At 40.3% G+C, this 12522-nt stretch overlaps 1 protein-coding gene across 1 annotated transcript; it reads right to left on the bottom strand.

Annotated features, from left to right (window-relative positions):
* Positions 1 to 799: 799 nt before the first annotated feature.
* On the bottom strand, positions 800 to 7070 carry LOC139817664 (uncharacterized). The gene is made up of 2 exons (XM_071785912.1): positions 4981 to 7070; positions 800 to 4888 (listed from the first exon to the last, which is right to left on the bottom strand). The coding sequence occupies exon 1, from the start codon at positions 6477 to 6479 to the stop codon at positions 5046 to 5048; it is 1434 nt and encodes a 477-aa protein (XP_071642013.1). The 5' UTR covers positions 6480 to 7070; the 3' UTR covers positions 800 to 4888; positions 4981 to 5045.
* Between the last annotated feature and the right edge of the window lie 5452 nt (positions 7071 to 12522).

Here is a 12522-nt window from a genome sequence, read left to right on the forward strand (position 1 = left end):
TACGTTTAAAGCTCTCTTCTTCCTCTTTCTCTTTTTCCCATGAGGGTCACGACACGTTTCTTTATTCGGATGGCACACAAAGGTTTGCGAAGATTACGGGACCGCCAATCCCTCCCCTCCTTCGCTGTATGGATTTTACGAAAGGGCATTATGGCGACACATAGTAAAGTAATATGGAAGGGCATCTCATCCCTGGACAATACGGCGCCTGAGAATCCCTGAATTTTTTTTCTTCTCTCTTTCTTTGTCACTTTTTCTCTTTTTCTCTCTCTAAATCGCTACGTAACCGCGACTACTTCACGGCAACGTGATTTCGATGTCACGAAAGGCCCATTGGAGTAATGAATAAACTTCTACGTTTTATAATATTAAATATTTAGCCGATTTACGGATTATATAATTAATAATGACATTCCAGAGCAAATAATATAATATAAAATTATAAAATAAAACTTGTGGAGAGCATGGCTTAAAATGGATCCGCTGAAAATTTGAAAAGTTCCAAAAATTCTGTTTTTTTCCCACAGAATTATGAGAAATATGAATGAGATATGAATATTACTGTTACCTGATTTATTATATTTGATTTAATGTCGCTCTAGGTTATTATTATCATCAGTATAATCGTTTTTCAAATTTTCATCTTTATATTCATTAAAAGACCGGAGTATTGGATATTGGATATAGAAATAAACGAGTCATTTTTTGAGAGACATATATTTCAGAAATATCAAGACGTTATTTACATCAGATATGGACAGGTATTATGGGTAGGTATCGGGCATAAGAAATAGATGAATCATTTTTTGAGAGACATGTATTTCAGAAGTCAAGACGTTATTTACAGATATAGACAGCCTGACGCATCCGCAAATTAATCTAACGCGAAGCAATCGGATGTAATACAAGTAACGCAAGTTCGAATTTTATCGCGAGATTCGACGAATACAGCGATATCATACATTTATACATACATATGCGCGTACATGCGTTCATTTTATATACAATTTCAAACTCGAGAAACGCTTGAGTGAGTGTAACGCCTTAAAAACCTATGCGATCTCTCGCCATTCATGATAATACATTATATACTGCTTCCGAATAATTATAACGCATACGACATATATTTAGTATTATATATTTTTTACGGATTAGATAGATCGGTATCGCTACGCTTTTATGTAATTCTATATCTAGGCCTCTATACATTGCGAGTAGATTTCTATTCCATTGCAACTGAAATACGAAACGATGAAATCGCTTGAGTGCATTAACTTGAATTTAAAATTAAAATTGCAATCTGCCCGAAATAAAATTAATTGCTCGTATCTACGTTATTTCGCGCAATTCTTCATCGATTTACAGTGATCGGAAAAAAATGACTAGCGATATTCAATTTCCAAGCAAGAGAGCGAAGCTTTTCTCAGAAATAATATAGTTTACAGTTATCTAGATTCTCTCAAGTACATTCTTATTGCAACGAACTTAACTTTTGATTAATTTTTGAATTACAATCAACTAAAAATTATGTACATATTAATTGAATACAATCGCATTTCGTATCTATTGCTACACGTAAAAGTCATGATTAGAGGGTACTCTTCCACTTTGAATTAGCAGAACGAACGCCGAACGATATAATGAGAAATTCAGAATATAATTTGAACAAAAAACTAGACAGACGGATAAATTGCATTATTGTCCTAACTAATAAGGATATCTTACACAATTAAAAATTAAGGTACGTCTCGATTAACTATGTAGGATCGTATCTTTAGCAGATATTTGCTCTTATAATTAGAGTCGCAACATTTAATTGTCATTATCGTAAGCGCGTTCAATAACTTTTTGAGAGAGGCTGCTGCTAATATTATACTATTACTGTTAAATACAATTAGATCGGTTGCCTACAGTCAAAGAAAATGGATGGTCTGGTATTTTGGAGTGGAGGATATTATATATATATAATCATATATATTATAATATATAATATATATAATATATATATAAAACTCGTCAAATGTTATTTGAATGTATTTATTATAGTATGTTTAGTATATAGATTCATTTATCCTACATTTATACTGGCTAATGTCTCAGTGCATAAATTCAAGAACAAGTTGTTCCAAAACATTTATCATTGACGTTTGCCAAAAGTATGAAACAAAATAAGGAAGGAAAAGAACAGTAAAATGAAAAAGAAACCTCATTCCTAATTAAAAGATCTTATGAAGGCTGAGAGATTTTATAAAATCCTTGTGCTTTAAGCTTTCATAGCTTCCTTTATACACACGACTAATCAGTAAAAGTACATTAGAATTGTAATTTAAGGAAGTTTAATATGTATTATGTGAATAATCTATTTACGAAAATTTTTCTGACAGATGAATTGGAAAAAGTGGACTGATCTATTAATTACCATATTCACCAGATTGGAACCCATTCGATTCTTTTCTGGAGATATTAAAATGTAAATTTACTGCAGAACATATTTATAGAATCATATCTTGGTTTGTATAAGTAACGATAGTATAAGAAATAACAATTCCGAAAATAAATATATGTAAAAAAATATTATTTTACTTATTTTTTTTACAGATTAATTTTATTACTGAATATAAAATGGAAGTTATGAAAATTTTAAAACCGCACTTTATTATTTTGAATATCTCAACTCTGCCTTAACTTTGGTTGTATTAGCTGTATGATTTCTAAGATTAATGTTACAAGATTAATTATTAATGCCTCAGTATATTCAAGGACAAGACAAGTTGTTCCAAAACATTCATCATTGTCCAGAAGATAAGATAAAATCAAGAAAGAAAGCTTATTTCTAATAATCTAAAATTTATCTTTAAAAAAATCGGAAAGATAAATGTAAAATTAACAGTCAAGACAATAATTATAATAAATGATAAATTATAATATGTGATAAAATTATACTCTAAAATTATAACTTTATACAAGAATATAATTACGAATAATTATTTATTATACAAATCTATATAACTGTAATATAACTTATTATAATGGAATTATGAACGAATGGAGAAATTACAAGAAAATACAAAAGAAAATTAAAGAGTGTCAAAGTCAAATGTTCTGCTGAAATTGATTTCTCCCTCTAAAGAGCGTATAAATCTGTTCACCAACTTAATGTTAGACAAATTGAGATCGTCATATCAGATAGTCTATCATTTAACCTAATCGCGCCTCGCTATATATATACATCGCGCACGCTATATACATATTTATATCACACGAAAGATCGCTCCTGCCTATTGTCTGCTCGCGATTAACGTCGCCGAAATTTTACAGTAATTTACAAAGTATATATGCCCCTCGTTAAAACCTGCTTCTAATTACATGACACAAGTCTATGACTAGAATTCATTATTTAAGTAACTGCAGACGACTAGAGATTTTTGGATTCTACAATTGCTATATTCCTTTGGCAATAATGCACTCGATAAATCCAATCTACGGTTATACATATCGGCTATCCAATCATAAAATAATGTGACGCTTGTGTTTAATACACATCTAGCAATTAATCTTTCAATACTTTCTCTCTCTCTCTTTCTATCTCTCTAAGTATTTAAAACTGTGTAATTTTTGGAACTGTAAACAGTGCTCATCAGCTATGTAAAAAGGTCAACGGCTAAAATGTAAGTAAAACATTCATCATTGTCCAGAAAATAAAAGAAGGCTCATCAAATTGCTAAAAATTGCTAGTAATACATGTTCGGTATATGCCAGGATATAGAATAAAATGAAAAAAAGAATAAAAAATGTATATTTTTCATTCATCGGCGATACTTAATTTTTTTCGTCAATTATAGATGTGATACGATTGATACACACACACACACGCACACATGCAAATTTATATTTGATTCGGACAACGGTGATGCGCAACCCTGTTTTTCCTGGTGAATGTTATGAGTGAAACTTTATAACGATCTCATGTGCTAGGAAGTGGTTCCAAACTAAGCAAAGAGCTCGAACGAATACGAACGAACAAACTTGCTCCGGTGAATGTGTATGGCGCCGCTAGTACAAACTTAAATTTACATGAACAAATATATGCTATCTCTTTTCGGTTTATCAAAGGAAAAAAACTCGTTACGCTCACTCATGATTGTCGTGAATGTTTGTTCGTGATTGTTCGTCTTTGTCAAGTTGGTCTGGAGCCACCTTTAGGGAACAAGATTATCTTTAACTTAATTATTTTTGTGCTCTTAAAACTTTCCCTTGACGAGGCCTAAAGGAGGGAAGTGGCTGACTATACTACATATTGTCTCCTTGGAAATCATGAAAAGGTAACATTTCGAAGGAGACGAGAGGGAGAATATGGTCAGCCACTTTTTCTTTTTTTTTTTAGATTTTCTTCGAGGAATTTTTTTCTTTTGTATTATTAGCTTTTTTAATATGACTAGCTTTCCCGATATTTATTTTTTGGTATTATTAGCTTTTTTGGTATTATCTTTTGGAATCGATCATCTTTGTACATGCAAGGACTAGAGATAATTATCTTTGTACATATAAGGACTAGAAATGACTATAGAGTATATTGAAGGGACACTTAATCTCTGACTTAAATCATTTAATTTAAAATTACCTACAAAATTATCTACAAAATATGTAATAAAATAAGATGAGATAAATCAAAACGATAAAGTAGTAATAATAAGATAAAATAAAATAAAGGTAAAATATAACGATAAAATAAACGATAACGAGATAAAACGATAATAGTAAATAAAGATTAAATGTCCCTTTTTAGCAACAATAACAATAATGCTCTTTCTCTTTCATCAAGTGTTGGTTTTCTTTTTCTTATTTCTTCTCTCATTGAGGAACCTTATTGTGATCCCCATGAAAGGTCCTAGAAAGAGCATGCTGAGCGTTTTGATTGTGTACTCATTACATTAATCGCCGAATCAGTTAGTAAATAAAAAAAATGTCATCATGTCTTACAAGTCAAGGCCGAATCTCCAGTAAAGCCCGGGTCGTCTCGGCAGGGGTCTCGCCGGAAATTGGTGTCAGGTCATCTCGCTGGTCAACTGATTAGTCGGGACTGTCTGGGCGATGTCTGCTTTGCCGGTCGTTTCTTGGCCATCGACCCCGGTGTTGTTATTATTGCCGCTGCTGACGTTGTTGTTGGTTTCAGGGTGTTGAGTGGCGAGATGTTTACGCAGAGCAGCTTGCCTCGTGAACTTGGCCTCGCACCTGGTGCACGGAATCTCAGCGTTGTTCCCCGACGACGACGTGGATGACGACGTCGCGGAACTGTCAGTGTTGGGTAGCCTGGGTTTATGCCAGCGTCGATGGGACGCCAAATTGGCCGGGCAGGAAAACCGCTTGTCGCACTCAGGACAACGATACTCCACGTGGGCGATTCGGGAGCATCGATGTTGCGCCAGCTGGAAGGCGTCCTCGTGAAGCTGCCGACAAAGCTTGCACTGATACGGTCCGAGCCGATTTTCGATCTTGGCCAGCTCGGCGCGCGCCTCCTCCGTGACCTCAACGATGTTGAAGGCGGGATCGATGTCGCCGGTCACCACCGCCTCGTCTGGGCCCAAGATGACGGTGCCCGATACCGGGCTGCTGGTGTCCTCGTCGAATTTAAGCCGCCTGGCGTGTTTTTTCTTGGGTCTCTGGACGGCGGTCTTCTCGTTGCTGGTCTGCTTCGGGGTCGACAAAGAGGCGCCGGTGGTAGGTGGTCCCGAGGACGGCGAAACAAGATCTTCCTCCCGGACTCTTCTCCTGGGACATTGAGGCGGTGACGGTGTGCTAGGCGGGGTCATAGGCGCGTGCACACTCTGAAGATGTTGCTGCGGTGTTAAAAGTAGCTGCTGATGATAGCTCTGCATCGATTGTAAGTGTGTCGGACTTGCCAAAAGGAGCTTCTGATTATGCAAATGGTATTTTGAAGTGAGCTCACTTCCAGGATACGGCGGCAATCGAGTACTATCTTCGGGAAGATGATGGAGCTTATCAACAATCGAGTCGTGGAAGCGAGATGATTCTTTATTAAGGACCAATCGTTCATAGTGGCTATGATGACTCTGTGCTGAAGAGCTTCTTAAAGTGTCCAGATCGTCCACAACCAGCTGTTGATCCTCTTCACTATCTCCGCGATCTTCGGGATGAGCCCGGACTTCCTCGCGAATTTCGAGATCTTTTTCATCGCCCACTTCAATCATTTCTTCTGTCTTCGGAGTATTCGGTGTCGGCGGCGGCTTCAAGGATAGATCCAAAGGACACGGCGTCGAGGACCTCGAGGACTCCCAGGACAATGACGCATGATGTTCGGCTGGCGGGATCCGGGAGTAAATCGGCGAGGATGGATCTTCCATCGGAATATGCCACGTGGTTGGCGGCGCAGCGTAAGTAGGATGAATCTCTTCGCTGTAGTAGCTCATGTAATTAAGACCCGGGGCCAGGAAGGCCCTCGGCAGAGCGCCGTGAAGCATCTTCACCTACTTATCTATATCTGGCTCTTTCTCGATTTCTTCAAAACTCGCGCTGCGCCTTTCGCTTCTCGCTTTGCGTTTCCATGTCGAGTGGGAGATCTCGCACGACTCGTTGCCGAGGGAAGTACAAGAACGATCAACTGTCACGAGGACACTCTCACTGAAGAAAGAAATGCTGGATTTCTAACAAGGATACTCTTAAGATCTGTTCTCCTTGGATGGTATACGACGTACGTCTTCCCTCGGCTGTCGGACGTCGTGTGGCAGAATCCGCTAGTGCCGCGTCTCGTTTATGCCGTACGCTCCGCCCGGGCAGCCACCGCTCGTCGGATACTCATTGGTCGACGTTTCCACCCTCTTTCTGTACTCTCGCCGAACGCATGCGTATTCGTCCAAATGCGTGACGCGCCTCTTGGCGCGGGCAAACACTACCGAACGGTTGGTGGGGTAAAGAGCTTCTCCTCTGGCTAATCGCTCGCAGGGGTTTCTGTGAAGCAAGTAAAATTTTGAAGGGGACAATAAGGGATACCGATTTTATAGCATTGGTATTAGTGGACCTACATTCTTACGACTTACGACATTGATCAATCTGAATAAATAAATATCTGAATTATAATGGCAGCAATCGAATAAACGCCTTTTCTATTCAAATCTATTTCAATTACTAGCAATAAATAAATTCTGCAGATAAATAAAAAATGTGCTAATATACGGTCGGACTAGATCTTTTGTGTCTAATAATATTTTCGCGTGAATTTATGTACATTTTTCGCTTAGCAAACTATGCGCCGGTTACTGTCGGTCTTGAAACACAGTCTCAAGCTGAAGCTAGAATAATACAATCACATATTTAAATTGATAATCAATTTAATTATACCAATACTCTCTCTAGAATCACTGCAAAGGATATGTTGCGAAAAATATTACCCCAGGGTCCGACTGGACCTCTCTATTATTCGAGACAGGTATAGTTTGCGCGAAAAATGTATTCACGTTAAGATATTATTAGACATAAAAGAGCTCGTACATTGGCATAATTTTCTATCTACTTGGATTGTCATATTGGTCAAGTTTTACTTATTATGAAAAATTGCTAGTGTTCTCTGATCAATAAAGGAATGCGTAATAATTAATCATTCTTCTAACTATCGAGTTGTTCAAAATTACCTAAAAAAAATTGCGAACAAATTTATTAGTATAATTTTTTTAATAAACAGGAGAGGGGTAGTTAGTATGTAATGTTTTTATATGTAAATACCGAAAAATATCTAAATCTTTAATATTACAACAATAATATATTTAAATGATGTAGCATAAAGTTATCATAAATGCAATCAATTTGACGCGATATCGAAGTGCAAGATTAAGCCTATGAAACATAGAAAAACATAAGCAGTAAGATTTAAACAGTAAGCGAACCGGTTTTAGAATTTAAAGAGAACAACATTTATATATATAGCCATGTCGCTAAAGAAAGTTAATATATTCTACATGTTTCTTCACGTATGTTTAATAATGGAACGTACCTGTCTATTTATACTTTCCAATAAAATATCTAATATCGCATTAATGATACACGTCCAATATTGCTACGCGACGTTGATGATCAATCATTCAGTCGCTCAGATAAATCGCTTATTATCGAGGCAACTCCTTTCGATCGTGTCTGGAAGAAGCGCGATATATTATAACATTTAAAGTACCGTCGCACGTCTCTCGTGGCATTAAATTTAGCGCGACGATTCGCGACGTTCCATGTTCGTTTTTTCCATTGGCAGCCGTAGAAACGAGTGGATCTTGATGCGGACGTCGCGGCGGTGGCGGAGATAAGACGTGTTGATAACCCGGCATTACGCGCGTGTTGCCTTTACGCGTGCCGGGCAGAATTATAGGTTTTACACGCGGAACACGGGTGGTAGCACGCCTGTCGAACAAGAAGCCGAAGTATCGCCGCGCGATACCTATACCGTAAAACGCATCCCCGCGACGACGACGCGGCGATCGATCGATTGTACCTGCAAACACCTGCGTATCCCCGGATTCCGCGGGGTATTCGTCGATCTCGCCTCCATGTTCCCGGAATTCGCGGACTTAATCCTGCGCTCAAATATACACATCGATTAATGACTCTGCTGATTATTTATTATTTGTCCGCCAACTACCGCCTTTTTCTTTCTAATAACCTCAAACAGACGTCGCGCGTCGTGTCGTTTTAAAATAATATACTTTCATTGTTTGCAACATGAGAATTTCATGCTGTCCATGATGAATCGTTAACAATAAGTTGTAGAAATAACATTTCTATATTGTTGACTTTATCTTTTTCTTTTCGGAGCACAATGAATGGATTAACGGTCCTATTTTGTGGAATTTATGGTGAACAACACTTGGTGAAAATCGTTAGACACGCTCAGTATATATTCACAAAATAAGACGAAATACAATGGCTACCAATAAGTGAAACAGACTGATACTTTACAAAGCTACCTTTACAAAGCTTGCCACTGGAGGAGCGTGCTAATCAAAGTTGCCAAAGACGGCTTAGGCTCATAATATTGATGTGTAACTTAAGAAAAGCAATAGTTTCCAACAGAGCGATTTTTGGGTTTAGAAAAATTTACATTATCATAATCAGGAATGGATTGATTTTTATTTCTTAAGAGTTAATGACATTTTACCTCTAAAGACCGTTTTTCTCTTTGTGTGATATTATTTTCTTAAAATCAAACAAGCGAAAAATCATTCAACTATCTAGAACGAGATAAAGGGGAAAGCGACGTTTCCTTTTTTCGACGAGAAGATCGCATCGACAAGACGCCGCCGTTGTCCGTCCCGAGGAGACGTCTCTGGTCTCTCGCGAAAAGCGCAGCAGCGTCGTAATCCGTTGATCTTCTTACGTAATTAACAGGCCGCGGCCACGTCCGCCGATTAATCGCCATAAATATTTCCGCGATCCTGATGGACGTGACCGGCGTTGCGCCGATCCGAATTCGTGGTATGCATTTGTGTGCGAATACGGCACGGGGCGTGTACGTGAAACGGAGGTCGGACCGATGGTCGATCGGCGCCCCCGAGAGATTTGCCAAGACCGAGGACAATCACGCTATAATTGGACGAGTGGAGCTGTTGAGATGCGCTCGAGAAGACGCCGTCTTTACCCTCTCGAAGACGAGGAACCGATTGACGCCCTCGTGGCGTCGTCGGTTGTCGTCGGTCATTATTCTTCGATATCGCTCGAGAGGTCCGGCAATTATTGCAGCTTATAATCGACGTTTCACTCGCAAAAATAAGTTTTGAGAGAAACAATATGTTTTTTGTTTCCATATGCATGCGTTACAGCTCTTCTCATGTAGCGCTTCTGTCCTTGTGATATTTTTTACTTTATCGTATTTTTTCCTTTCCTTCCTTTTTGTATAGATTCGTTCTGAGATGCGATACAGCAGCCTCCGCGATTATAATACAATTTAATACGATAGAAATCTGTATAATAAAAATCTTAGTGAGAGGGAAGAAGGGGGAGTGGGAAGAATGGGTCGATACCTGTGTCCTCGGTACTTGCGTTCTCATTTCCCGGGATTGATTAGTTGTTATTTTCGATCTTTTCGATTCCAGTTGTTTCTCTATTTCTGTATTTTTGCATTCGGCACAGTTATATTATTACGCCGTTCGGGTAGGGGAAATATTGCAACACGTAACCGGAAATCCGTTCGCGTACATTTGCCCCGCGTAATCTCACTCCCCGTCTCTCTCTCTCTCTCTCTCTCTCTCTCTCTTTCTCTCTCGCTCCGCGAGCGTAAAATTTCAACGCGTATCCCGGCGTAATCATTCCGCCGGGCGAACGAAAACAAGTGGCAAATGGTCCATTATTATCCGCCAAACGTTATTCGAACTAAATACGGACGGATGTAAAATATAGGCATTAACGCGAGAGCCGAGCCGAGCGAGCGGCTGCAGTCGGTGCGGATTTGCCATGATTATTTGATATCGATGGCGAAACATTTTGCCACGTGTTGCGCTACTGCGCGCGGTGTACAGAATGCGTTTCGTGGAACGTATATGTGCATATATATATTGTATATATATATAAATGTATATAGATTTATATATATACATACATACATATGAAAATACTCGCGCGATGCATCGCTCGGATTACCCGCAGGACGGGCGACATTAGATACACGTTTGCGCTTTTCGGCCGCGGAATTGTACAGCGAGCTAATGCATTAATTACGTCCGGGGACCACAGTCGGGCGGTCGTGCGCGATGTTAAATTGTAAAAGAATTCAGAATTAGTACATATTTTAGTCCGGCAGAGAGTTTGCAGATGACACGATCCGAGATCAGAAAAGAAACAGAGAGCCTTCTATATACATGTTAAAAAATGTTAATCATTGATAGTCCGTGAGTACGCAATCTCTCCTGCAAATTAAGAAAAATCACAAGAAGCGAATCATCTGGAGATTTATTTTGATTAGACAGTCACTAAATTTGCGAAATCCACGAGAAAGTCGACAGATATTGTATCGATTATAGGCATTAAATTTCAGAGTTCGGACCAGGAACGACGCGCGATTAACAAAGCAGACGTGCACGTATTCCGTCTGTCTTGTCGGAATTGTCGTTTTACCGCCTCTGCTAACAATAAGTTCCTATTAAACCACTCCGATACTATTATAGAGACATTTCCCAATCGCATCGGCACCGCCCGCGCCGGCCGATCTCCCGAACGAAGGAGGAGACGGGGGCAAGATCTCTCCTAGCCGTTGCGGAAGCGCGACAGAGGGATCTCCTAAATATCTCGCAAAAGCGGGAACCCTCTAGTGCTCGTCTCTCTCTCTAGCGCCGTCGGCAGAGGGAGAGAGATATACGTAGTACACGGCTTCCAGGACGAGCGAGTAAGCTTTTTGCCTACGCGGATGTAGGCGAGTACTCTCTCGTCCGCTGGTATGGAGGGAACGGGACGGGGGAGGGTGGCTCTGCATATTTCATGCGATTTTAATGTGTCTCCGCTGGCGCTCCGCTCGGCGAACACCCGGTAGAACCTGGGAGGGAAAGAGAGAGATAGAGAGAAAGAGGCCGTGTGCCACCACGTTGCACGGGGCAGGAGTGACTGCCGTGATGCTCTAATCGGCTTACGCAACAAGCCACCCTTATCCCCGGCCTCGGTCGCTCTCTCGTTTCCACCCCCGTTGTCCCGCCCCGCCTCCCCCCCCCCGCGGGCCCTCTGCCGACGCTCCTTATCCGCGCCGGGCCCTAAACGACGGCTATTACTTTGCGGTTGCCTCACTCCTGTATCCTTCAAGGACTCCAACGGCTCCTGATGACGGAGCAGCCGACGAAGGGTGAGAGGGAGCCGCGCGTGCATCCCTCTGGGTTTTCCGCGGAAAGTTCAATTAAAAAGTAGCCTTTCATCGACGAAACTGCGAGGTTTTCCTCGGAAGATACATACTGTGAATGTAAAAAAATTAATATTTGCTCTTTTGCAAAAAATAGGATACAGTCAAATATTTAATACCGAGATATATTTAATTTATATATTTTAAATGCACGAAATATCTCGATATTTATCAAATTAACCGTGATATATGTCTCATCAATAATTTTCTGATCAGGGAAGTCATCGTGTTCCGGGAAAATCGTCCAGCTTAATTCAAAGCTACTCTGTTTGCCCTAATCAAGTCAGCTTGCTGTCGATAGAATCCTCCTCGGAGATCGCGATTCCTGGGACACGGCGGACATCTTTGAGGAGAAGGGAAAAAATCGGGATCTATCTCGCCTAGGAGATACAAGCACGAATACCGTAACAGTCGCAACGCTACGCGGTTAAACGAATACTTTTACAAGGGAAGATTTTGCGTGTCTGAACGTATCCGTCTGTGCGGCGCGCGACGCGGCCGCGGCGCGGTGCGGGCGGCTGCCCTGCCCTACCTTCCATGTGTGTTTGCCCAGCACGCGAGGGGAGTCCGCGCTCGGTTGCCCTAGGCCAGAACGTGCATTATTGGATAGAGTTACGTTAAACATACGCGCGCCACGCGCTTCC

Source organism: Temnothorax longispinosus, chromosome 8, assembly GCF_030848805.1.
Source record: "Temnothorax longispinosus isolate EJ_2023e chromosome 8, Tlon_JGU_v1, whole genome shotgun sequence".
In the NCBI taxonomy this organism is placed as follows: Eukaryota; Metazoa; Arthropoda; class Insecta; order Hymenoptera; family Formicidae; genus Temnothorax; species Temnothorax longispinosus.